This window comes from Leishmania martiniquensis, chromosome 34 (assembly GCF_017916325.1).
Source record: "Leishmania martiniquensis isolate LSCM1 chromosome 34, whole genome shotgun sequence".
NCBI lineage: Eukaryota > Euglenozoa > Kinetoplastea > Trypanosomatida > Trypanosomatidae > Leishmania > Leishmania martiniquensis.
In genome coordinates, this window is record NC_090169.1 from 278,240 (window position 1) to 304,892 (window position 26,653).

The 26,653-nt window shown below is 61.4% G+C and overlaps 6 protein-coding genes across 6 annotated transcripts; all 6 read left to right on the plus strand.

The window, feature by feature from the left end:
* Positions 1–410: 410 nt before the first annotated feature.
* Positions 411–779, plus strand: LSCM1_02119 (uncharacterized protein; the record flags this gene model as incomplete). Its single annotated transcript, XM_067319708.1, has 1 exon — positions 411–779. The coding sequence occupies one exon, from the start codon at positions 411–413 to the stop codon at positions 777–779; it is 369 nt and encodes a 122-aa protein (XP_067175083.1).
* A 1,017-nt stretch (positions 780–1,796) lies between these two features.
* LSCM1_02120 (uncharacterized protein) lies at positions 1,797–5,570 on the plus strand (the record flags this gene model as incomplete). Its single annotated transcript, XM_067319709.1, has 1 exon — positions 1,797–5,570. One exon carries the CDS (start codon positions 1,797–1,799, stop codon positions 5,568–5,570), a length of 3,774 nt encoding a protein of 1,257 aa, XP_067175084.1.
* Positions 5,571–6,669: 1,099 nt separating this feature from the next.
* LSCM1_02121 (uncharacterized protein) lies at positions 6,670–9,252 on the plus strand (the record flags this gene model as incomplete). Its single annotated transcript, XM_067319710.1, has 1 exon — positions 6,670–9,252. The coding sequence occupies one exon, from the start codon at positions 6,670–6,672 to the stop codon at positions 9,250–9,252; it is 2,583 nt and encodes an 860-aa protein (XP_067175085.1).
* A 1,599-nt stretch (positions 9,253–10,851) lies between these two features.
* LSCM1_02122 (uncharacterized protein) lies at positions 10,852–18,018 on the plus strand (the record flags this gene model as incomplete). The annotated part of the gene is made up of 1 exon (XM_067319711.1): positions 10,852–18,018. The coding sequence occupies one exon, from the start codon at positions 10,852–10,854 to the stop codon at positions 18,016–18,018; it is 7,167 nt and encodes a 2,388-aa protein (XP_067175086.1).
* A 1,375-nt stretch (positions 18,019–19,393) lies between these two features.
* On the plus strand, positions 19,394–22,402 carry LSCM1_02123 (uncharacterized protein; the record flags this gene model as incomplete). Its single annotated transcript, XM_067319712.1, has 1 exon — positions 19,394–22,402. The coding sequence occupies one exon, from the start codon at positions 19,394–19,396 to the stop codon at positions 22,400–22,402; it is 3,009 nt and encodes a 1,002-aa protein (XP_067175087.1).
* Positions 22,403–23,434: 1,032 nt separating this feature from the next.
* On the plus strand, positions 23,435–26,521 carry LSCM1_02124 (uncharacterized protein; the record flags this gene model as incomplete). The annotated part of the gene is made up of 1 exon (XM_067319713.1): positions 23,435–26,521. One exon carries the CDS (start codon positions 23,435–23,437, stop codon positions 26,519–26,521), a length of 3,087 nt encoding a protein of 1,028 aa, XP_067175088.1.
* Positions 26,522–26,653: the final 132 nt, after the last annotated feature.

Sequence of the window (26,653 nt, forward strand, 5' to 3'; positions counted from 1 at the left end):
TATATATATATATGTGTGTGTGTGCCCCTCTCTGCAGAGATTTCTACCCCTTCCCTCTGCCGCGACCCTTCGCTTCGCTCCTTTTCCGCTTTTTCTGTTGTGCTTCTTTTCGGTCGGGTGCAGATTGCCAAGCAGCCGTTCGGTATCCGCTTCACACAACCACAACTATCACAACAAAAAAAGTGAGTGCCTTTCGTTTGATCCGTTCCCTTTTTTATTTTTTGCCGCCTTCCTTTTTTTTGTCCCTCTCTCTCTTACTCGTGCATTGTATTCTTCGCTCACCACCAACAACACCCACGCCCACGGCCCCTCCACGCTCACCTCACTTCCGCCCCCTCTCCATACGTATATATATATATATATATACGAGCTCTTCGTTGCCTATTCACCTCCCTGTCTTCCCCTCCGCAATGCAGCGGCTTGCTTGTGTCAGTCTTGTACGCCGCATGGCCGTCGCTCCTCTCGGCTCCGCCGCGGCGTGTCAGATCCCTTCCCGCTTCAGCTCGGACTACGTGAACAAGGCCGCCAAGAAGAAGGTACAGGAAGGTAACGATGAGCGGTGGCTCGAGGCTGAGATGGATAAGAACATTCTCACCCCAGAAGAACGCTACGCCCACGCTCGCGAGGTCGAGGCACTCAAGCGCATGGTCGCGCAGCTCAAGGAAGAGCACAAGGACAATCTCGAGGAGGCGGCGCGTGAGCGAAACAAAGAGCTTGAGACACTCAAAAAGGAGATGGGCGAGCTGCAGCAAAAGATCTCAAGGCTGACGGAGAAGTGAGGGGAGGCAGGGAGAAAAAAAAAACAGCAACGCAGCCGCGCAGACCGCTCGTCTTGTGCGGAACCGCACTGCGGTAATGCAAGCATAGGAGGAAGCTAGCGTCTATGCACGGGTATGTGAGGCACGATGGCATACACCACTCACTCCTTAACTGACCACTGGACACATGCCAACATAAGCACACAGAAGCACTTATATCTATGCAAACCATGCGCCACTGCTCCTCCTCCCCCTCCCTTTACCTCAAGCTGTTTTTTTTTCTCTGTAGCTAGTCGAGGCCCGAGAGTTTGGAGTGGAAGGGGAGAGAGGGAGGGGTTAGTAGAATGGCTGCAGTGCTTCTCTGTCCCTTCTACTCCCGACTTGGCACGCTTGCTTGGGTAAACGTATTTTCTTTTGTGTGTGTTTTTTGCGTTACGAGGACCTCTTTATCACTGCCACATCCCTTCCCTCCTTCTCCTATCCCTCGGCTCGCCTTCAAACTTTCGTAGGCACGTAGTACGAACAAGCATCAAAAAGGGCAGGGGAAATACACAAGGCTACTTACGTGTGCCTTCCTTAGGGTGTGGCACATGCGAACTGGAGGCAGAAGAGAGTGGCAGTGGAGACGAAGCACCAGATGAGTGTTGCTAAGCTCCTTGCTCTTCCTGTTGCTGTTTAAGAATCGCCTCGTCCACACAACGCTCAGTGGGGCGCGGCCCCCATGCATCTTTGCTCTCGCATCCCCCACCCACCCTCTCCCTCTTCATATTTATCCCTCTCTTTCTCCTGGTCTGGTGAATCCGTAGGGCCTCTCGCTACACTGGCAACCGTCGACAAAGCGCAACGTTCGCTCGTTTGTTTTCTGTTTCCTCTCACACAGCTCATCTCTCACAGAGGCCATTGCCCACACTGTTGCTTACTGAGGTGCAGATATCGGGCACTCGATTGAACGTCGTAAGCTGCGTGATCGCTGTCACACACACACACATCTCTTTTTCTTCCCTCAGCCTAAGCGATCGCCTTTGGCGTGGATGGTCGATGTCGTCGCATAATGCCTCCATGGACACCGACGGCAGCCATGAGGAATCGCGACTGCTGCTGTGGCAAGGGGCGGTGCAACGTTCGCTGTGGCACCTTCCCTTCTTCCCCACTCTGTCACCTAGCAAAAAAACTGCTTCAGCGGGCACAGCACATTCCTCAGCGTCACCGAAAGCGGCGGATGACAACGTGGTTTCGGGCGCCCTACACAGCCTCGCTTTGCTGGAAGCGGTGGGCTACACGGAGGCTGGGCATGCAGCTCGGCAACTGAGGAGCGCGCACGCTTCTGGCTCAACGTCTTCGCTGTCCGAGCAGCTGATGTCCGCAGAGCAGCAGAGCTGGGTGGACAAGCTGCACGTTGCCGTCCTTCGTCGAGCAGCGGCTCTCTCTTCCACACGTGGGAGCGGAGGAGGTGCGCTGGCTATTGTGCTGGCAGAGGTGGAGCAGCAGAGGAAGCAGGGTGAACAGACATCGCCGTGCGACGCCCTCTTCTCGGAGCTCGCTCAGGACTACCTCGAGCGCATCATAGCCACGGCCTCTGCCGCTAGCAGGGCGCAAACGGCAAAGTTGGCAGCCTCGACCGAGTCGAACCCCGGAGTTCCGCAGCGCTGCAGAACCTCCATCTTCCAGTACGACGCTCTGCCTCTGCAGGCAGGTGCGGCAGCGGCATTGGAGCGACCAGCAGCCGCGGCGCGGCAGCAACTGCACTGGTACGAAGCACGTCTGTATGCGGCTCTTGCGTGTAGCGCAAGCGCATCGACTCCTGGACCGCTAGCGCGCCTCCTCGTTGCCTACGCCCATCAAGGCGATCGCCGGTTACAAGTCGCGACTGCATCGATTCTCGGACGCCATCTCAGCGAAGACCATAACGGCGGAGCAGCAAAGGGAAGTGACACGAAAGCGTCTGTCACGAGCGTCGTCACCGACCCTGCGGCTGCAGCCCTTGCTCCAGTGCGTATCAGTGGCGTGGTGGCAGGTGTCCTGGAGCATGCGCTGTGCGTGGCTCGAGTGCGGACCGCCGTCACGGTGGCTAAGCTTCGTGCCGCCGCCGCTGTGAACGCGCCACTGGAGCAGCCTCCGCTGTGCACGGCTACGACGTTGTGTGCCGCCTCCCATGTGCCTCGCAGCGCTGCCCTGCTACTCAGCCTTATAACGGAAGAGTGCGGCTATTATCGCCAAACATGTCCGGTCGGTACTAGTAACGGCAACGGGCAGGCGGCAGTGACGGCGGCGGTGCTGCATGCTGTGCAAGAGCTGCTCTTCACGGTTGCTCTCGGTAGCGGCACGCAGCACATGCACAACAGGCCTGAGCCGCCGGCCGCGCCGAAGAGGCTAGGCGCAGAGGGAAGCGGTGGTGCCAGTACGATGCCAGTGCTGATAGTGACAACCACCCGCGGCGCGACATTGCCAGAGGCGGATGCCATCACGCAGGAGTTTTTTCCTGCCCTCGTGCAGCAGCTCGGTATCGAGTGGGTGTGGTCTCCACTGCTGCTGCACTTGTCGAGCCTAGACAAAGTCCAAGTGCCGGCAGAGGCAGCCGGCGTGCAAGTAGGCTCGGCACCCGCCTCATTAATGGGCGTTCGATGGAGCAGCCATGCGCTTATGGACACCATTCTCCTCTCCCTCGCCCCAAGGACGTATCCCCAGCGCCTGCTAAACCTTCTTCCCGGCAGCTACGAGCGTCTCCTGAGCAACCTGGATCTCTTACCCCCAATGCGTCCGCAGGTGAACGACGGCGGCGATGCGGGCCAAGATAACGCGGCGCACCGCGCGGGTGGCCCTTGGTTATTCAGCATGCCCGCCTACTACGCTGAGCCGGCGTCGGCGCTGGTTGCGTACTTTGAGCGCGCCGGCGTGTCTGGACTGCGAATAGAGGAGGCAGAGCGTATCCTGGCTACGGCCACGAGTGTTCATCCCATGGTCGTTCGGCTGAGAGCGCAGGCACCTCCGAGACGTGATGCGGACGGGCGCGAGGACGACGCTGGCCATCAAAGTGGCGGAGAGCTGGACGGAAACGGCTGCAGCGGCGTTGCCTTTCTTCCCCACCATCAGCAGCGCATGAAGGCCACACCGCGCGCCTACGCGCTGACGCACGAGCGTGTGCAGCATCTCATCTCGCGCTACCAGGGTGAGGTGCTCCTTGCCGCTGTCGTTGTGCACACCCAGCTGCGCGTGCCGAGCCACGTGCAGCAGCTGATGCGTGTTCTTGCACCGCTGTTCCTGAAGGTACAGCTCGCGTGGCGCGCTCACGACGATGGCAGCAGTGCCTCCTGGCTCCTCCAGTCTCGCACACGTGCCAGCGTGGCCAGCACAATACCCCCCACCGCGTGTTTTAGCGCGGAGGCCGCGGTACTGCTGGATGACGTCGGGTATGAGTTTTATCCTCTCGAGTGGCTGCCCGCTGCGTTGGCCGCAAGTGCCGGGACAAAAGACGCGCCTGTTGAGCCTCTCACCTTCCCATACTCTCTGCTGGCCGCTGTCGGCCACCAGTTCGAACTACGGCTTCGCGGCACCCCACTGGGGAGCAGTGGAGACGTGACCCTTCGCCACCCTGCAGGCCCTCGGACGTCAGCCGTGATGCCGTCCGTAGCCGCCGGCGCGGCTCTCCTTTCTAGCGCCAGGGGCGGGGAGGAGGAGACGAAAGTGACTGCCGCGGCGTGGCGCAGGACCGAGCGCTTTGTAACTGGGCTCATGCAGCTCTGCTACCTCGACTCGAAAACGTCCTCGACAGAGCTGGAGGGGACACTGGCGGTGTCGTCTACGCGGCGCGTCTTGACGACAAGCGGCGGAAGCGCCACGCTGAGCTCTCGCGGGGGCGGTCATTTGGTCCCCGGCATTCATGGTAGTGAGACGAACATAGTTGCAGCGGCTGATGTCGCGTCACACCGCCTACGCTCCCTGCTGCAGCAGCCAGCGGTGATGGACGCCATGTGGGGCGCAATGGAGAAAACAGCTACCACAAGGAGCAACGGGGCGTCGTTGAGCGGCAGTCAGCGTCGTGAGAAGCGGCCACGCTCGGTGTCCACGTCAGCCGAAGCACAAGAGCACCTTCGGTCGATGCAGCAGCTGCTGCAGGAGTATGGTGCCGCCTCCTTTGACACGACAGTGGAAGCGGCAGACTTTGCCCTCATGATTGCGCAGGCCTTCCTGCCTCTTTCGACCGGCACAAGCGCCTCATTGTCCTCCGTGCCCGGCAAAGCTGGAGCAGCCGCCTCGGCAGGGAAGAAGAGCGATGCGCTTCTGCGTGCTGGACTAGAGTGGGGTGCTGCGGTCGTGGGGAACACTGCGATCAAGGCAAAGATACACATGCGACTACAGCAGCAGCAGCAGCAAGGGGGCCCCTCGTCGTTTTTGGCGGCGCTGGCGCAGGCGTACAATAGCGCCACGGTGGACACGGCGTGGCTCGCGCGGAGTGCACTGCGGTACGTTCCTCAGCGCATCTGGGAGAAGTTGTGCACCCACCGATCCGAGCTACTCGTCTTGGCTCGCCGACACCACAAGTGGGTCTCACGCCTCCGTGGAAACTCGCCCACCGCTTCAGAGGCACCCCTCTTCGACCTCGGCGCGGCACACCGTGCCGACCCGCTGCTGATGGAGCAATGGACGCAGTGGGAACGCGTATTGGAGCAGCTGGGGCTCTCTGAGCACCGGGAAGGCGCTGCAGCGGCGGCGACAGGCTCGATGCCCCATCTATCCCCGGGCTCGGTTGAGGACATCACGTGTGCGCAGTGGCTGTGGTACTCACCGTACTTTGCGTCTGAGATGACGCCGTAAGAACGGCTCGTGCGCGCGTGACGCTGGCGGACCAGCAGTATTGCTTCAGCCGCAGCCTCACCTGCCGATATTCTTTGTATCTTCATGGAGAGAAGAGGTCGAGGATAGTGTATGGGGATGGGGGTGCGGTCTCGCAGCGCTTTCGGCTGTTGGGCACCTGCCCGGCCTATGAGAAAAGAGGCGAGCATGTTCTTTGGCGTTTTGCCCTCTACCCGGGAAGTCTGAAGGTATTTAGGAAGGGGGGTAGGAATGTGGCAGGAGGGGATGGTGCCTCTCGCTCTTTCCATGCCATGCCGCCACTCACCTTGCGTGAGACATGCGCACGACTTCAAGATGGAAAAGAAGAAAGGAAAGCGCGGCGTATTCTGCCCGTGTTGGCACATGTGCTCTGCTCTTCGCTGCCGACGCCATCCCACCACCACCGCCACCCCTACCCCTGTCGTCCCCTTCTTCTAGCCGCATCACTCCCGCCCTTCTCCCCTCACTTACGCTGCCCTGTTTCCCTCTGCCCTCACTCATCACAGCTACACGAAAAGGGAAATAAGAAGCGGCCTTTGTTTCGTCAGCTTCTTTTCAAACACACACACATATATATACACATATATATATATAATTGCCAGCGCCCTCTCATACGCGCAAACGCATTTGTGTACGCCGACTCCCGCGCGAGGCGGGTGCGGTGTCGTCATCTGGTGTGAGCGAAGCCGCACAGGTGGGGCGCGGCGGTGCACCAACATCGCCATTTCTTTTCTTCGCGCCTGAAGCACACAGAAGCGCGTGAGGCGACAGCTGTGCGTGTTTCCGCCATTCCGTCGTCGTGGCGGCTGTTCGCCCAAAGCCTCACGCGTACACGTACACCCCTTTCCTGCGCTTGCCATCATAGACAAAGAAGCAGACGCGTTCGCATCCTTCTCGGATCTTCGGCGGGCGTAGACGCCGCAGCGCGATATCTCGGAGCCCCTTTCCATTCATCAACGGTAGTCGTTGCTGCCTGCTCGACTCCATCAAACACCTGCCTCTTCTCCTGTTCGTTTTCTATTATAGAAAGGTGCGCGCAGGCACACGCATACATACATAGATATATATATATACCGCAGTCATGCTCACTCCCGGCAAGGAGAGGGCAGAGTCCCGCGCACAAGGAATGGAGTGCAGCACGCCAGCCCATGTCGGAAGCGGCAAGCTGGGCACGCTCTCCGTCAGCGAGCTCCGCACCGCGATGCAGCAATACCTCCGCTCCACAGGGGCTCTGCGTGAGCTCAAAACGCACCTGCGTGGGATGGTGCTCACCGAGTTGCTACAGCAGCCCAAGACGGCCAGGATGCTTGTACATGGGGCGTCGCAGTCGGTCCCACCGTCGCCAGGAGAAGGGCAAGGAAAGCTGGAAGACAGGAAGCCTTCTGCTACCGGCCCCCCACCCATTGCCGTCGTCTCGGGTCGCACAGACCAGACTCTGCAGACTTGGTCATGCGGCCTGGCCGACGCCCTCGTCGAGAATCACTTGCGCCGCACGAGGCGTGCGATGTCGCTTTCCATCTTCAGCACGGAGGCCGAAGTGCCACCGTTCAGTGCGAGCGGTGCCCCGGCGGAGGAGGAGCAGTACCTCGCTCACCTCTTTCAGCAGGTGGGCACCGGTGCCCCCGCCAACCCGGAGGATGACATCCTCACCCCCTCTCCGTCTCGCTCCGCGAAGAGTGTGCTGCAGAGGCTTGTGGAGGATTTCGTGGCGCGGCAGGGCCTCTCGAGCGCCGCGGCGTCGGCGCGGCACCTGCATAGCTGCAGCACTCAGACCGAAGCATCCGATAGCTCTGTCAGCGCCACGAACCCTCTCAACTCACTCGAGTGCCGCCTTGCCGCCGTCGACGCCAAATACGCACTTACCTTTGCTCAACTCAAGCGGGCCAGTGGCACAGGGGAGCAGCCCTTCTTTCTCCGCTCCGAGGTGGACCGTCGACTGCAGCAGTACAAGAATGATATGCACACGCAACTTCGAAGTGAGTACGAGCAGAAGTACAAGAGCTTCACGCGAGTCAAGCTGCAAGAGGCACGCGACGAGGCCGAAGGGCGGTACCGCATCCTTGTGCAGAACAAAACGGAGGAGCTGGCTGAGATGGAGCGCAGTGTGCTCGTCAAGCTGGAGCAAGAGCGTCAGCGGCTGAAGATGGCATGGGAGGATGTTCACCAGCAGCGCGCAGAGCTAGATAGGCGGCAGCGCGAGTTGATGAAGGAGGTGGAGGGTTACGACGCAGAAAGGCATCGAAGCGACGCGGAGCTTCACTCATGGAAGGAGAAAGCACGAGCGCTGCAGCTGCAATGTGCTAAGTGGGAGGAACTCTGCGGGACACGGCTCATGGAACTGGAGAGCGCTCGCTGTCGTGAAGGGCGGCGCTTGGAGGACATTCGCCGCTTGCAGGCTGAGCACGCAGCGGAGGTGCAGCTGAAGGAAGAGGAAATCAGCCGTCTGCGCTACCGCCTCCGCCTCATCTCGCGCGAGGGCAACTATTCTGGCCCCGCCGCAGCAGCAACTGACCTGAAGGGTGCAGCCCACGCCACCGTCATGCCGCTGGCACAGCCCTGCAGTGCAACTGCGCCGATAGACTCACAGCAGCTCTACGGTCTTCTGCTCCGCACCGAGGAAATGCAACGGAATGCTATGGTGCAGCAGCAACATCAGCAGGAGCGGTGGGACGCAGCGTGGGTAGCTGCTACTGCCGCTGCCGACGCACACCTTCCTCGTACCCACGTGCCCGCCGCCGCCTCTCCCTCGCCGGTCATTGAGGCGGTGGCGACAACGGAGCGCGTGTTTGCGGATCCGTTCGTCTCACCACCTGCGCCGATGAAGCAAGCAGCACCGTATCCGCCGCCATCGAGTGACGAGCAAGCCGCTCAGCAGTCAGCTCACCTCTCTGCGTCAGGGGACAAGCGCGTGGCCGCGGCATCAGCCCAGATAGCCGCGACTCACTCACCCCCCATCTCGGCCGCTAGTCCAGCGACCTCACTGCCGTCCTCGCCAAAGGCCCAGTCCCCAGCGCCGGTGACCACCTCCACTGCAGCCGACCCTCTTCCATCCTCCGTTGACAAGCCCCAACAACGCAGTCCCCCTTCCAAGAGATCTCTCAGCACCAGCACCTCGTTCGCACCGCCGTCATCCTCAGCATCGTCGACGCGAGCGGCTCGTCAGAAGCCAACAAGTACGCCGGCCGCCGCCGCACCTGCCACAGAGACGTCCACGTCGTCCAGCACGCGTAAGAGCCCGTCACCATCCAACGCGCCGTCCAGTGCGTCAGGAACGTCGGTTCAGCCCAGCGCTCCTCAGGCGGATAGTCATTCCGATGAGGTACGTGCCGCTGAGGCGCGCCTCAACGCTTTGGCTGCCGAGGAGCAGCGCGGTCGTGGTGAAGTGCAGTCGACGGAAGTGAGCGCACGTGATGGCATCACGTGGCTGGAAGGAAATCGGCGCGAGCTACTGTTGGAAAAGTTGAAGCGTGCTCGCAGTGAGGATAGCGGCAGCGACAGCAGTGTAGGCGGTGCAGTCCCTCCCTGGAAGCAGTTCGCTGGAGCCTCGTTGGGGCCTCCGTTCAGCACTGGTGCTACTGCCGCTGATATAAACTTCAATGAGTCTTACAGCAGCGACGATGCAGCGCTCATTCACGATTCGGATGAAGACGACTCAGAGTTTTAGATAAGGGTCGTTTACGTTTGTTACGCGCCTATGAAGCATTACTGCAGAACTCTGTGCGGGCAGAGAGGGCAGCCCGCCGGCCCATATAGTGGTAGCAACTGGGGACAATGGGTGGAGGGCCAGTGTCGATGCCGAACACACACACACGCTTACACACACTTCGGCGCGTGCGTCTCTGTGTGTGTGTGTGTGGAGGGGAGGGAGAGAGAGCCGCTCAAGCCGTCCACCCCCTGCACCCCTGCGAAAGGGGGAGCCGTCTCTGGTGCTGGCAGGGCGAAGCGCCCCCGTCTGTGGCACCGACATGACGTGCAGAGTGTCAGCATGACTCGAGCGTCTCTCACGCGGCCCTGGCTGCCTGCTGGTGTGTGTGCTGAGTCTGAGGCGCCGCGACCGTTGCTCGGTGGTGAGGCGGAGAGCGGAGGCGGACGCCTTCCCCGTGTGGGAGGGAATGGGCACGCTGAGACCAAAAAAAAACGAACTTATTTCCCGCGTCCTGGCACAAATCCATACAGGTGTGCACTCCCCAATCTGCAGAGTTCGGGACGCCCAAGCACGGGTAGGCGAGGCGGCGTATCTGCCCCTCGCCGCCGTGTTGTTTCTCATGGGCGAAGCTGTGCAGACACACTCACACATACACAAACCCATGTATAGGTATTGGGGCGAGTGTGCTTCCGTGATGCACCCGTCCGTACAATCCGAAGAAAAACAAGGTTAGGGGGATGGTGAAGAACGCCGCCCCCGCTCCGTACCTGTGTCCACTCGCGAAAGACTCTGCAGAGTAGTCGAAGCCCCGTCAAGGCCCACCCCCCTGCCCCTTACACTTAGTTTTCCCTCAGTGGCACCCTCTACCATGCTTGCAGCGCTTCTTCAGCTCCCCTGCCTCCTACCTCATCTGTGTGCAGTGGAAACCTCTCCACTCGGCAACGTTTTTTTTGTTTTTGTGCGGCGTCGCTCACAAGCGCCATCTATAGCAGGCAAGAGAGAAGGAGGTGCTAGCATCGCTCATAGTGCATCCACCTCTTTGCGTGCCTGGTCCGTAACGCACAAACGAGCAACGGCACCGCGTGCCCCACCTACGCCAAGGAAGAAATTTGAAGAGGGAGGTGGTCTTGGCATGCTGAAGGCTACCAGCACCATCACTACCCCCACCTTGCCCCACCCCGGCACCGCTCTTGAAGCCGATTTCGTGTGTTTCCTCGTCGGCGCCTCTTCACACACATTTTTCTCCTGCCACCCAAAGCCGTGTGGCGAGCTGTAGGCGAGTGAGGGGGCGGACACTGACACACACACACACGCACGCACACGCACTCAAAGGAAACATACAGTACAAAGACGTCGTTTTCTCTTCCTAATCTTCCCTATTTTCATCACCCCGAAAGTTAGATCCGTACTCGTTGCGTCGCCTCCTCGTTGGCCCCCTCCTCCCTCTTTTGTGAGACGTCGCGCCAGCACCTCATTTCTTGGCGGAACGCAAGCGCCCGTACCCTTCACCCTTGCTCTGCCCATAGAAACGGTAGAGCAACTCTTTCTCCTAGTTCTAATTTATGTTGTCTTCTCTGTAGAGTCGCGCGTTTTTGTAGTCTCTCGCATCCGCTGCTGATGGACGCGCCCCTGGACCAGGCCTTCTCTGGGCAGCAGCGCGCCCGCTTGCTAGAGCTGGAAGAGCGGCAGCGTGAGATCAAGCGCCTGTGCGAGGAGGCGCTCAGGGAAGAGGAGCAGCATAAGCAACTTTTTCTGCACTTGGAGGAGCACAACACAGGTGCTGCATCGACTGTCGGCTCGGTCGCTGGTGGCGGTGCTGGAAACGTTAGCGGTGCTGCCGGGCTGCATGTCAGGCCTCTCTCTCCCAGGGCCGAAGCGGAACCTCTCGACGACTTGCTGACAGGCGAGGTGCAGTCCTTCCGTGACTCCAACAGCCTTGCACGCGCCTCCTCCACCGGCAGCGCAGCCGGGGTGCCTTGGCTTCGTGGTTTATCGTCGTCGAATCCGCGCAACGCGTCTGTGGACCGGCCCTACACTCGGCTCGGCAGCAGCTATCGCCCGCCAATGCACCCGCTGCCCGCGGCGACCGCCGCCTATCCACCTCCCCCGCCGCGACCAATGCTTTACAGAAGCTCTCGCTACCCGAGAGAGGAAGGAAACCGTGCAGCCGTGGCGGCCACCCATCGCGCTATGCAGCCCCCCACATTCACACCAACAACGTCACCTTCCCTGCGGGTTCCCGATGCGTGGTGGCGTGGTGTCAAGAGTGCTCCAGAACGGCAATCAAGATCAAACTCCACGACTGCCACCTACCGGCCAACCGAGCGAGTCGGCGCCGCCACTTTCGCCGCTCCCTCGGCATCCGCACACCTGTCGCCACCGCCGCCACCACCACCGCCGCCGGAGCGCAGTCGCAGTGGAAGCCGCAGCGCGAGCCACAGCGTCCCCCTGGCAAATCAGCACCGGCGCAGTGGTGCACGCCTCCACAGCAGCGTCCCTCCCCCTCCCCCACCAGCGTCGAACGCAGCCCAGATGGTGGCCTCATCTTTCCCCGTGCGGTACTCGCGAGGACTCGGCGCCCCTACAGGCCTGTCACCTCCAATCGACGCCTCTGCGCCGCCATCACCGCTCCCGTCACGCTCAGCCGCTCCCCCGTTTCTCTCTCCAGATGAGGTCACAGACAACCTCCCGCGCACGCACCTCCGCGCCGTTGCTTCGCGTGACGTGGGGCACACCATCGAAAATGTTGGCTGCAGGCCGCGTGCTTTCCACAATCTGGATCCACCGCCGCCTTCTAAAGCTTACACAGATCTGGATAGCCACTCAATCCTATCCACAACCTCATCGGCTCACGACATTGCGCGTTGGAGCCGTCGGCTGAGCGGCGCTGATGCAATAGAGGAGCGCGGTGGTCACGGCGCTGGGAACGGGCACGAACGACGTAAGGCCGCAAGGCAGCAGCCTTTCGCCACCCGTTCAGGCATGGGGGTAGGCGCGACGTTGGCGGGGTCAAGCGCCCCTCTGGCATCTGCCGCCCCGCAATTCGCCGTTCCTTATCGCGAAGCTGGCACTAGAAGAACTGTCAAGGCCTCGAGCCAGGTACCGCGGAGCTCGCCACCACCGCCATCGACTGTGTCTTGTACGGCCCTTCTTTCCCCGCCGGCCCGCCACAGCGAAGGTCCGGGTGAGGGTGAGTCGCTTCCCAACCGATGGGAAACAGTATCCTTGACACCAAGTTTGCGCAGCGCGGAAGAGCGGCACCTGCGCAGCTACTTCGCGAAACCTGACGGAGAGTTAGGCAGCTCAGCTTCGCTCCCCCGACACAACGCGAGCTACTGCCGCCAGCGTGTGCCGGCATCGCACAGTGAAGCGAAAACCGCTCGAGCGACGCCGCTGGCAGCCGATGGCACGGCTCTTTTCACCTTTGCTCCGGCGGCGGCGAGGTTCGAGGGCAGCGCCAGTGCGTGGCAGCACACTTCTGACATGGAGGAGCGGCAAGTGCAGCGGCCTTCGGCAGCCATACCTCCTCCTACTCCTCTCTCTTGGGCCCCTACTGCGACTGGCGCCTCTTCGTCGGCGCCGACCAAGTCGAAGCCCAACGAGACACCCCTGCATCCGTACGGGCCGGAGCAGCCGCAATCCACCTCGCACCCACCCCCGCCAGAGCCCGGTCCCAAGAACGCAGCGGTCAGGAACGGCTGCGACGCCCCTGAGCAAAGAAGAGGCGCGCCGGCTCCTCCCTTTTCGGCGCCGTACGCAAAGCATCAGCGTGCCGCCGCCTCCGGCCCAAATAGCAGCGGGGGCGCTTCACACCCTGCGCATTCAGGCGTCGGCGGCGCGGCATCCGCTCCACCACCCCACGCCGCTGTGGCAGCGTCGGTCAACGACTACTTCGACATGGGTCCTGAGAAGGAGGCGCTGCTGTCACTACTGCAGGAGAGTACTCGTTGCACACCAGGAAGCAGCGCCGGTGTCGTGTTGCCAGCCACCAGTCGGTCATCCTCTATACAGCCAGGGGTCTCATCCGCGGCGGTGGCCAACATTGCGGGCGTAGAGCAGCATGGCGAGATGGCATGCCCTTACGCCCCCTCGGCCAGCCGCCTCGTTGAACGCAACCAGACTCAGAGGTTTGCGGCCCCGCCCACGATGGAGGTGCTGCCACCACGACACGACGACCCGGCAAAGCAGCAGTCGTACTTCAACGATTCGGCGGGCACGTCGATCCGGCGCGGCGGAGGCGTCCGGGCATCCACTGGAGGAGTGGCGCACGAGAAGGACGCGATTGCAGCGCAGCTGCAGCAGAAATGCGATGAGGCACAGTCCAAGGCAGAAGCGCTGGCGCGGCACCTCGTAAAGGCCATCAGTGATCGAAAACTGCTGCAGGAGAACGTGGAGCAGCTGGAAGTGCTTGTGGAGGAGTGCAACGCCGAGGTAGGTCGTCTTCAGCAGATTGTGGAGGAGCAGCACCGGGACAGTGTCACCTCCCTCGGAGTGCAGGCGGCACTTCGAGCGAAGGAGAGGGAGGTGGCTGTGTACGAAGATGAAATCCGGCGACTCAACGTGGTGCTGAATGGGCACCTCACCCGCACCGCCGCCGCTGAGCGTGTGGCGCAGGACAGCGCGCACCATGGAATGGTGGTGATGGAGGCGGAGGTTCAGGCGGCCATGACGGAGGTAGGTATGGCGCACTTGGCTCAGCGTGAGGCGGAGGAGCGGGCCAGTCAGCTGGAGAGCGAACTCAATACAGCGGTGGAGCAGATCCAGTTTCTTGACGAGCGCCTCGCGGAGATGGAGCGCGCGGCAGCGGCCGCCCGCTTCCAGGCAATGCCTGCACGCATCTCCGAAGAACACGGCGTGGACTTGGCCGACGGCAACCCTGCCGTGACGCACTTGAGTGCGGCAGCGCACCTCACCATGCCTTCCGGCGAAGAAACGCGTCTCTGGCCGCCGGAAGCGCAGCGAGCGATGGCGCAGCTTGTGGCGCAGGCGGAAGGGCTGCTCTTGCAAAACGCGGAGGGGGAACGCCACGCCTCGATGCGGTTGCAGCACATGGAGAACACCTGTAGTGAGCTCCAACGGCATCTCCGGCAACGTGGCGAGGAAGCGGAGAGAGTGCGTGAGGCATGCGCGCAGCTTCAACAAGAGAAGAACGCCTTGCAGACTGTAGGAAACATGTGGTACCAGCAACTACGTGAGGTGAAAGAAGACGCGCAGCTTGTCTCGGAGATGGTGCACACCGCCCGCGAGGACGCGGAGGATGTGTATCTGTCCTCACGAGTGGCAGAGGAGTGCGCGGCCGCGCACCGTGCCGCCGCGGCGGCAACAAGTCCCCTGGAGCCTTTACCAAGTCCAGCGCTGATAGATCCGGCAGCGTTGAAGAAATCTGCGCGATTCGCGCAGCAGGTGATGCGCGACTTTCAAGCGGTGGCGCGCTTTCTGTCAAGCCTTCGCACAATGAACATTGGGGACCGAAACGGGTACCAAATCTTGCAGGCCATCGCGAGTGGCCGCAACCCTGCCGAAGGGCTCTACGTCACCGCCGATGACGCCGACACGCCGACATGCCTCAGGGAGGTGCTGTCTCCCAACGCAGCGAGTGAGGCGAAGCGCCGGGTGCAAGAGAAAAAGGCTCGCGTACTGCGCGCCGTGGAGCAGGCCTTGGTCATAGATCCAGCCTCGACAGCTGCGTCCGCCTCGCCAAACAGGCCTGAAAACCGCCCCTCTCCTCACGCCGCTATTATACTGGGTCTGCCTCCACGCGCGGGGGAGCGACCGCTACCAGCGGAGTCGGAGGAGTATGTGGTTCCAGACGCCCTCGAAGATGAGCTGGTGAACGATGATGAGGCAGAGGTAGAGGTGGTATCCTCCTCTCTGCACCCCGTGAGGATGGGCAGTCATGTCCTCCGCGACGGCAGCAGCGGCATGGTCCACAGCGACGTGCGCCAGCGGCCGGCGTCTAATTCAGTGGCGACTCTATCACGCAGCCGAGTGCCACCTGCCGCGCCGACTTCAGAGGGCAAGCGTGTACCTCCGTCGCCGGCCCCACTCGAGCCAGATGGCAATCCTTTCTGCAACACAATGTTCATGGAAGGAAGCGAGATCCCTATAACTGCCTCGACATCTCGGCCCACAGCGGCGAAAGCGGCACCGGCGCCCCTCACCCCGCCGCCGTCCGTCTCGCGACCGCTGCGCCTCTCCGCCACGCCGTCGCAGCCGCAGTTGGATGGCAAACAAGAGGGCGACGGAGAGGCGGCAGCGGTGTCCGAGAAGCAGCCGAGCCCGACTTGTGCGTCACTGCAGACTACCCTCACGACAGACTCGATGCGAATCAGCGGAAACGGCACCGGCGTTGATACCGACACGTCCTCTGTCACACTCCCCTCGTACCCCTCATTGTCGCAGCACACGTATCAGCAACAAACAGCGGCGGCGCCACAAGCACCATCACCGTCATCGACGCTTGCCGCCACCGCCACACCGCCGGTAGACCATGTCGCCGAGGCAGATGGCTGTACTCCCCTTTCTCTCTCGGGCATTGCCATGGCTCACCACAACGAGGCTGCCCCCGCCGCACACGCCGTTGTTTCCGTGCCGCTGCTGGCGCAGGTCCAGCAACAGGGCGACCCGGCACCCGCAACTCAAAGAAGTATTCCACACCTGCCTTCGCGTCTCCGCTCCCCCACGCCCGACCACCTCTCTGCGGCGTGGACTGAGATGCACGCCGATGTGACCCTCATCACGTCTCCCATCGAGCGGCCACGGCCTTCTCAGTCGTTCGCGGACGAACCCCTGCCGCGCATGGTGCGCGACGAGAATAGACAGCCGGCACTTCTAGGCTCGCAGCCGAAGGACCGCAGCACCACCGCGCGTCCGTCGTCCACGCCGCACCCAGGCTCACGCTCAGGGAGGTGCCGCGGCGGAGAAGGGGTGGATGCGGAAGAGGTCGAGGCGCCGCCGCTGCTCACAGACCGGCACTGCAGTGGCGCGAACGATAAAAGCAACGACGATGAGGTCACACTCTTCTTTCACGAGCCACGTCGTGGCGAAGTGCAGGAGGTGGCCGCTGAGCCAACACCAATCCCACTGCAGCAGGACCACACTTGCGTCGAGATGGACCTCCTCATCGATGACTTTGCCATGCCATCTCGCAGGGCCTCTGTGGCAGCTGTCTCACGAGTGCGGGCATCTTGCGTCCCTCTGCAGCACACCTCCAAGCTTGACGAAGAAGCCGACTTGGAAGAGCGAGTGCCGTCCGTCGCTCCTGCAGCAACGCGCCCTGAGCTGCCATCAAAGGGGAATCAAACCGCGACCTCACGCGTGCCGCCGCAAGACTCCGCGACCAAAACGCAGCGCTCGTCTCACCACCACGACGCCGTCGACGATTATGACGAGCCGTCCTTGAGCTTCTCCGCGCTTCCACCGCCGCCTCTTCCGCCGCCGCCGTCACTGTCGCCACCAGCGCAGCCGCCACCCCCGCAGGGGCATGCGAAAGGAAGTTCAGCAGGCGACGCCTCGGCGCGCACACTGGCAGAAGAAGCGCCTCTGTTGGGCGCCAGTCGACCACGAACGATTGAGGACACTGGCAGCGCTGCAGGCGCGCCGTCCCGAGCGCTACACCAGCCACGCCGGTCAGTAGCGTCCGATGGCTGTCCGAGTCTGACGGGAGGGGCAGATACGGTCGCCCCTCCGCGTCTGCAGCGCTCAGCCAGTATGTCGCAGTGGGCGGAAGCCCAGCCTCATCGAGGTAACGCAACCCCTCGGCCGGAGGTTACAGCTGACGCCGCCGCTGGCGTTGGGCAGCACAGCCGCACCGGTGCTCCATCACCCACGGCGAGCTTGTCGCTGAGTTGTCCTTTGTCAGAGGTGACGCCCGCGCTCGTGGAGCCACGCCGCCCTTCTCCAGCGGCGCGACCTGTGCCGTCTGCAACGCACACGAGTTGTGTGACTCCGAAAGATCTTGTCGACTCCGCTGCGACGACGGCTGCTGGGCCGTCGGCAGCGCAGGAGCAGATATCACCGGCGCCCGAAAAGGCAGAAGCATTACAGGCCCAGTCGGAGGTGATCGTGCACATCGATGATCCCTTGCAATCTGGCAGCAAGCTGAGAGCGAACCTCATGCCATCGGCGCCTACCAGTCGGCTTCCAAGCATCGCCTCCACGGCAGCTCCCGGAAGTCCCCTGCGCGTTCTAGAGGAGCTCTCTGGAGGGTTGAATTTACCTGATGAAATGCACAACAGCACACCTGCACACGGTGGCAGTGTCGTCTCGGTTCTCGCCGAGCCGCTCCGGGAGCCTCCCCGGCACTCACGTGAGCTGTCCGCGCGCGCAGGAAATAGCATTCCGCCACGCCGTAGCCCCAACGAGGAAGCAGCGCCCGCGCCCCTTCCCACCGCTAACGTGGACGCACCGGAGTCGAACACACTAAACCTGCAGCGCGCCTCGCCAGGGCCGTCACCATCCATAGCGGAGGCCACCACATCCGACGGGAATCGATCATCCGGCTCACCCCTTGGAGCCCAGGCGCCATCATCCACCATCTCCACTCCGCGTAGCGGTAGCGGCGCCCCAGAGGCCACGGCCAGCGCTTGGAGCTCGATTCCAGCAGAGCAGCCGGTGCCGGACGAGGCAGGTGCGAGACGCCGTGAAGATGTCGCGAGAATATTGAAGCGCATCAAGCGGAAGAAAGAGCAGGGTCGAACAGTGTGCTCTGAAATGGGTACGCCTACGAGTCCCACGGCCAGCGAGCTCTCCTCTACGAGACTGGAGGACGCGGACTCCCCCTAATCGCGGTGCCTGTTTGGCAGCTTTCCCTATCCCTATCCCTCTCTCTCCCTCGCAGAGGAGGAGGACCGTACTAAGGAAGGCGAGCAAGCCCACCTCTGTCTCCTTCCTTCACTAACCAGTTTCTTCCAGCACACACACACACACACGCACAAGCTCTTCTCCGCCTCGGTGATGCTGACGCTGCGCACGTCTTGCCGCACGAGCTCTGCACCATGCCCTCGTCAGCCGGTTCGTGCGTTGCTGTGGCGATCGCCGCTCCCTCTCTCTCTCCTTTACCGTCGTCTCCCCCTTTCGCTCTCGGCATCGCTTTGGCTCTTTAGAGTTTATTTCTTTGATGCTCTCTCTGTTGGTGTGTGTGTGTGTGTGTGGCCACAAGTTTGCACGAAGATGCCCTCAACGCTTCTTTAGTCTACTACCTCATTCCCACCACCACCACCACTTACCTCTGCCCGCATCAAGGCGACCAAAACGCGGGCGAGAAAGAGAGACAGTCCCTGCCTTCTTGCGAACTCTATCCGTCCGCAGCGAGAGATGCTTGGGACCGCTGATGTGCTGAGCGTCGCTGAGTACCGCCTTACCACCCTCTCTCTATGCTCCGCCCACTCTCCACTCTCGTGTATACGGGGTCACATCACGCATGTTCGAGAGTGTACCCCTTTCGCGTTTCGTGCCGTTACTCTCTCGCTCTCCCTTCCCCTTCCCCCGGCTCCGCGCACGCGAATCCGTTGTCTACTCGCTGGCCAACGAACGCCCGTGCACGTGTTCGCATGGCATGGCCCTTTGGCATCACACGTGGCACTTCAGGGACTCACATCGAGTGCATAGACGTACGCACTGTCACACACGTCATAGAACGCAAACAAATCTGATCCCACACCAAGTCAGCGTATCCCCCTCCTTTGTGTGTGTGCGCGCGTATTTCGACGGCTGCAGTGGCACGCACTGCTTCCAAGAGCCCACGTTGCGGTAGAAGACCGCAGGGTGGATGGCGCACCTCTGCGGACTGTAGCCAGCAGCCCTCTCCCCACCCCCTGGTGTGTCAGCAGCACTTCCAACACCACGCACCGCCCTCTACACGGCCAAAATAGTGAAACAGCCTTCACCGCACGACTGCATAGATTGCACTACCGCACCCATCGGTGTCTGCGTTCATTTTTACCTTTCTTTGGTGTCTCTGTCGGAGCCCGTTGCGCTCCACCGCCCACACCGCCCGATACACACACCCTCCCGCTGTTGGGGCGCAGAGTGGTGGTATCACACGGCAACCCTCGCTCCAACTCTTTGTGCCTCCCCATTCAGCTACTGTCGTTGTGTAAATTCGAGTGAGTCGTGTTAGACATCCTCATCCGCTCTCTTTCTCCCTGCTGCACCCACCATGAACGCATCGATGGCTGATGTCGACTCCATCGACGCCTCGCCGAGGATCGCGCCACCGACCGCGTCAGGCGTCAGTCCTGTCGAGATGGAAAGGCGAGAGCAGTCGGATCAGCAGCAGACACCAAAGTGTGACTTGGAGGACATTTTTCAGCCGACTGTGGCCGCTGACACTCACTCTGAGGTCCTCGAAAGCGGTCCACCCAGAGGTGACGGCCACAGCAGTACCCCTTCTTCGTCTTCGTCCGGGGTGCGCATACCATTGATGCCCGTCACTGCCTCCCGTGCGCGGGTTCCCTCGAAGGAAATTCTTTATGGGCGAAGCGGCGGCTCCCACCAGCACCGATTATCCCCCTCGCTGATGACAGCAGCCGACGTGGCTATCCGAGAGAGTGGAGACGACGTTCCTGTAGGGCAGGAGGGCGTAGGGCGCCACCGAAAGCTCACAGCGTTACCGCCGAGCCCCGCGCAGCCTCTCTCGCAGCAATACGGCGATAGCGTCTCGGCAACGCGCGCCGCGGCGGTCGGAGTGGCGGCGACCTCGGTCAGACCCAAACCACATCGCCAAAAGAGTCGCGTCGCGAAGTTCATTGTGGACGTGGAAGGGGATCCGAGCATTAGCACCGATGCACTGGTACGGCGCATGGAAACCAAGGAGAAGGAGTTCGACAAGAAGATCCATCAGATTCATCATACGTTTCAGAACGCCGGGGAGCAGCTCGTAGTCCGGGACAACATCATCGCCCATCTCAAGGAGGAGCTGGAGAGCCTGCGCGCGGAAGCGGATCGGATACCGAAAGAGTACCAAGCTCGAGAGGAGAAGCTTCTGCGCCGAGTAGAGGCCATGATGGCGGAGCTGTCGGAGGAGCAGAAGCGTGCCCAGCACTCCCGCCGTGCCGCGGAGGAGGAGGTGCGCGCTGTCCGCGATTCCTTGCAGACAGCTGAGCGTCAGCTAGCACAGCAACAGCACATGTCCGAGGACCTACTGCGCCAACTTCATGCAAGCGACAAGGCCCTTCAAGACGAAAAGCAGCGGCACTCTACAGCGCTCGCGGAGAGTAGATGCGCCTACGAGGCCAAGCTCAACGAGCTCCAACGCACCTTCCGCTCCATGGAGAAGCAGGTGGCCAAGTCGCAGTCGCGTCTGGAAGATATGGAGAAGGACCGCTGCCAACAGCAGGCAAAGCTACTAGAACTGGAGCTCAGCGGTCGGCGACGAATCTCCTCCGAGACACTCAAGACGAAGGAACTCCTTACCGAAAACGAGGCACTGCGCGACGAGGTGGAAGCCGTGCGTCTCAGTATGGCGCATCTGCTGAGGCTGATGAGCGAGGTGCCCTGCCTGTCAGACTACCTGAGATGGAATGAGCTGAGCAGCGAGTTTGTCTTCCTCGGCTACCCAACTCGATACTTTAGGACAAGTTACCGAGGGCAAGGGGCGCCCCCGTCGTCACCCAGCCACCTCACAGGCAGCCGTGGAGCCTCTCCTAGGCAGCGGCAGCGATCTCCAGCGCGGCGTCGTGCTGCGGCTGCATCTGCCGGTGACGACCTCAGCTTCGACAAGCCCGGGCCGTCAAGCCACTCCTCGGGCTACTATCAGGATGCGAACATCTCCGCCATATCTGCAGGTGACACAGGCGTCGAGGATGGTGTCTACGCCGGCGTCTCGGCCTCGCTGTCCAAGAATGTCTGGCTAAACGGCCGATGGGCTCAGGAAATGATCTCCATCATTGCCGCGGAGAACAACTTCACGCGGCTGAAGCGGATAAAGCTTCTAGAGCTGGAGGAGGCCGCGCAGCTAACCGAGCAGCTGCCATCCGCGCGCGACGTGCTCGAGTGTCGCCAGCCAGAGCATCACTACTGGATCCCGTACGCAGTGTTCATGGAAGCGCAGAAGTTCAAGAATAAGTACTACCCAAAGCTGCCCGCCATGTCGCACTTCTCTCCTTTTCTAATTCAGCTCAACAAGATTTGGCGCGCGAAGTTGCAGGACCGACTGCGCGTCACGCAGCAGCAGCAGCAGCTCGCTCAAGCGCGACGTAGCGCCACGGATGAGGGTCGGTTTCGCAGCCGCACGAGAGCTCAAGGAAGCGACATGGGCGACGAGGGAAGTAGCGCATTAAGTCGGCTGACAAGTCGCTGCGCCGTCTCTCCTTCGCCAATGCCCCGCGAGCTGTTTTCGGAGTGGGCTCGGCAAGAAGCTCGCATAGATGAAATTCATGCTGAGCACCACCGCCTACGTCGGGAGGTGCGCCTCCACGTCAGCAGTCAAAAAAGCCTGCAACTCTTTCGACTGTACGACGAGCTCGTGCGTGGTGCCCATCAAACCCTCGGCGAAGTCCTTCGGCTGGCAGAGGACCTCTACGACAGTGCAGCGGCACAGCGCTTGCCAGAGCCGGAAGACCAAAAGCGTACAGCTACCAACGCTTTTCGCGAGAGGAAGCGAGCGTCGCAAGCAAGCGCGGAGATGTCTGAGCTTGCGGCGGCCCGCGACCGCCTGCTATGTATCTTGGATCACACGTGTGAGCAGGTGTGTGATGTCGGAGACTCGCTGTCCACACGCATGATGTCTAACTACAGTGACCTGCATCGACTTATTTACATGCTGCAGCGCCGCCTTCGTCTGGAGCGTGAGCGCAGCGGTTACAAGACACGCGAAGCAGCTAGCAGCAACGCTGCGGAAAGCGATAGCAGTGCAAGTAGCTCCACCTCCCCGTGGTCTGAAGTCGGCTCTAGCGCCGCGTTCTCGACAACAGAGCAGCAAGAACGGCTTCGCAAGCTGCTACGAGACCAGTACGGAGCAGCCTGCGGCCCTGGCGCCGATGCGCATTATACTGCAGATGCTGCTACAGCACCCGAGGCAGTCAGCAGCGACGCGCTGTGGAAGCTGGCCGCCAGCGTGCTCGACTTTAGCGAGGAAGTACGCCGAGAGGTGACGCAAGCCACGGCTGCCCTTCGTGTAGTCACCGAGCAGGCCATGAGAGAAGCAATGCAGCCCGAGGGCACATGAACCACGAGAGGGATGGAGGGGAAGGAGAGTCACTGCCTCCACACTCTGGCTCTCTCCGCTCCTCACAGGTCGCCCCTGTCGCTACCTTCCTCCCACACACACGCCCACTGTCTCACTCGCTCACGGGCGCACATAGATGGTGGATGGGACGCGCGCGCCGCACGTCAAATCCTCTCTTGTCTCTGTAACTGCGCCTCGGAGCGAGAAATCCACCGGCCGCCTCTCACCTGCAGCTCAGCGTTCGGCTGACCTCCTCCCTTGTTGTTTTCATCTTTGAGAACGCAACGTGGGGGGGGGGGGGGGCAGAGCGAGGGCAGATCGCCGCTGCACCATTGCGATCCATGAAGGGTGTCTCCCTTCTTCATCATCCAACAAAGAGGTGAAACCGGCATGGCCACCACGACCACCGCCACACCAATGCCGATAGCGAATCGGCCTGTGAAGCTGTGTGTTGGTGTATGCGCTTGATTATGGGCTTATGCGGCTGGCGGCACCATTGACTCGATCTTCTCTTGCGGGCTCACAGGTGAACTATACCCTAGCGACGCTCGCACGTCTTTGTGGTGCGCAGTTTTTTTTGAGCTCAGCAGCACTGCGCCTTCCTCTCTCCCTTTATCCCTCTGCTTCGACCTCTCTCTCCCTTGCCCTCACTCCTTCCTGGAGAGATCGTTAGGCCTTCTCTCGCATCCCTCTCTTGCGTCTCGTGAGGAGAAACCCTCACAACTGCTTCCTTCCTTCTCTACTTCACCTGATCACAGATACCCATTGGGGGCACCTCGCCCGGCACGGTCAAGGGCGGGGGCGGGCAGGGTGGGGTGGAGGGCGCCAGTCTTGGTGGCAACGCTCCGAAGGCAAGGGACGAGGAAGGGCTGAGTGAAGCACTACCCCACATCTGCGCATCTAGGGATCATTACCTTCGGGTGCCCGTTAGTGAAGAAGACACAATCGGTGCGGCTATTCCGCGAGCAAATCGAGGCGGCAGAGTAGCTGTTCGAGCCCGTCAAAGGAGCGTCGAACAGTAGGCTTGTAATCATGAAGGACGGGTTGACCTCGCCGTCGCTGCGGTCGCCCTTCAGCGCCGACCAGCTAGCCTGCATCGCCTCCTACTGGCCATCTGCGGCACATCGGTGCGGATTTGGTGGGGTGCAGCACCAGAAAAGGCTTCCCCTCGCGTGGATCGCTGTCAGCCCTGCCGCGCGCGTTGTTGCGGAGCAGCGACACGCGTGGGTGGTACTCCCCTTTACGCATACAGGCGCCTGCCCTGCTAATGCAGAAGCCTGTGGCTCCTCAAGCGATCTGACGGGGAACGTGTTCGGAGCTGCTCTCGCCAACGCCACCACGCAGCCTAGAGTGCTGCAGCTCGCTCTGGGGGCGGACGGCGCTGGTGCGAGTGTGATTGGAGTCGCCTCCGCTTCATCGCAGCAATCCCTACAGGGGAGTGCGAGCAGGAGCGTACTGTCGTGGCTTAAGCGAACCTCCGAAAGCCTCGCAAACATCGATCACCGAGTCTCCCGAGTGACTTCCGCCTCACTGGCGACGGCCAACGGCGGCAGCAGCTCGGCGGCACGAGGCATGATGGACGCTGCGGACGCTGCTCGATGTTGCGGCGTTCATCTCGGCGGACTCACAGTGGTGCTGGTGTCGGGGGTGCATGAACTCGATGCGGCCGGCGGCACTGCACTACGCGAAGACAAAGCCTCAAGCGGCGGAGCGGAGATGCACGAGAGCGACTCTTCTCTTCACGGCGAAGGCGAGGCGGCGGCACTGCACCCAGGCCTCCTCTTCCCTTCAACCACGACCTGTGGCGGCTCCGTCGCCTCTATGCTGTCAGTCCCACCAAAGGCAGCTCTCTACGACACCATAACCGGAGGGGCCGGCGAGGAAGGGATGCCGTCCACCGGGAACAGTATTTTCCGCTCTGGGGCAGAATTGCATGGCGACGATGGCGGGGCCGACAGTGACACCGCAAATGACCCGAAGACAGCCGCGTCGGTGTATGTGGTGGAGCAGCTCAGCAAGCTACGGCATCACATGCGCGAGGCAGAGCGGCAGCAAGCGTCTGCGACCGGCTTGTCCTCACGAGATCTTCTTGGCACCGTATGGTATCGTCAAGTATTTGTCAGCACTGCGGAAGCCACAGACGAGGTGCTGTGCGGTGTTTCGCAGTGGTGGCTCGAGCGCGCGATACGAAGGGACGAGCTTCCCACGGCAGTCCCTCGATTCTCCAACGTGGCACAGAGAAACCGAAGTATTTGCGTCAGTGGTAGTGGCGAGGAGTCACAAGCACTCCCACCACCGTCGCTGCACATCAAGTACGTCACCGACGTCTTTGCAAATGTTTGGTGGCCACACCGCTTCAATATGGCTCTGAAGCACCGCCTGGCAGAGCAGACGACGCACGCCTCGTGGATGGCGAATTTGCTTCGGCTAATATGGGTCGTACTCGTCGTCTTGGTGGAGACCACCCTTCGCGGCGTGCCGCCAGTTGCAGCGCCTTTTCGCGTCAGTGATGGGCAGCGCAGCGGCAGCCAAAATAGCCCAAGCCACAGACGAGGCGTCCGTCCTTTGGACCTCGTCTCAGCCTTTCACAAGATGGGCAAGGTCTATGGAAAGCACCGAATGGAAGCCCTCGATGTGGGTCACACAAGAGTGCGCGGCGCCCACCTACTCGCCTGCGCCCTCGGAAGCGTGATGGCGCCCGCGACGACCAGTGACGGCGAGGCGGCAGCGGTGCATCACAAAGGATTGTGGGCACTGGACATGGCAGGATGCACACAGCTGCACCACCGTCACGGGGAGCTGTGCGCACTGTCGCACACACTGAAGCAACTGCTCAACGACGCTGCCCGTCGAGTTGCTGCGCTCTCTCCATGTGGGCCTTCCTGGACGCTCGCCGTCGCCGACCTGCTTCTCTCCCTCTCCTTGCGAGATGGCGCGTCGCTTCCTCGTACGTCTGCCGCTGGTCTTGCACTAGCCCTTTTCACTCACCATGGGCACCTCACCTGGGTGTGCGGCGCGGGCAGCGCGGTGGACAATGCCGCTTTGCGTGAACTAGGCCATTACGCGCTCCTGGTGGAATCTGTTGCTGCGACGCAGCAGCCTCCACCGTCGCACACGTCCACGTGCGCCTTGCGCGCACTCGACCTGACCAGCGCACTAAGCATTGATGACGTGAACTCGGTGGCGTATTTGACGCAGCTGGAGCAACTGCTACTGCCCTTCACTAACGTTGACGACGTTGGCATCGGTTGCCTGGACGGTCAAAGATATGCGCGTGACTTGGGTGCGATTTTGGCGTCGTGCATTGCATCAAGCGCAAACGAGGCTGCTGAGCTACCCGACGGCGCACAGAAATCGCTCCAGGGTACACTGGCCGATCTGCAGCACCTCATCCCCATAAAGGACGATTCTGTACAAGGAGATGTGCACAGGAGGAAGCCGCACACGGATGTCGTGGAGGTACTTTACCAAGCGTTCCGCTCCCATCTATACCACATCGACCTTACCTACTGCCTTCGTGTCTCAAGCGTGAAGGGACTGATGCACCAGCAGCGGCTGGAGCTGCTGAACCTTAGCCAGACTCGAGTGAACAAGGCTGGCCTGTTTGGTGGCGCAGGCCCGCGTTACTTGACACGGTCGCCCGCGTCCACGGCGCAGCCCCGCTGCACGCCGCCCCTCCGACTGTTCATTGCCGAGATGTGTGAGCATCTCAGTGATCTCAGCGGCCTCGCGCACATGACTACACTCGAATGTGTTATTGTGCGCAGCGGCTCCCTCGGCGATGCTGGACTGCGCCCTGTGTGCACCCCTGACATGCATCACCTAACGATGATGGATCTGAGCTACTGCGATGGCCTGCACCATGTCGGGTGCTTGGCGCAGCTGCCCGCCTTGGAGACACTCATCCTGGACAGCACCGATGTGACCCCAGCAGAGGTGGCGCACCTACGCTCTAGCCGTTCGCTGCACACCCTATCGCTACGCTTCTGCACCGAGTTTGCCTTCATTGGCAAGGGCTTGAAGGAGCTGGAGGCGGTAGTGGGCCGCTTCGCCGCGCTCAAGAGATACCTGTACGAAGACCTTGCCGGAGACGACAAGCTTCGCGAAGGGGGGAAATGACATGAGCTGTTGGTGATGCATTCATCTTTGCCGCTCTTCCTCTAGGTTCTTGAAGAGCAAGCGTACTGGTGGGGGTCGTATTCGCCGGACACCGTTCAGGGTAGGTGGCCCGGGACGAGAATGGCTCGCAAA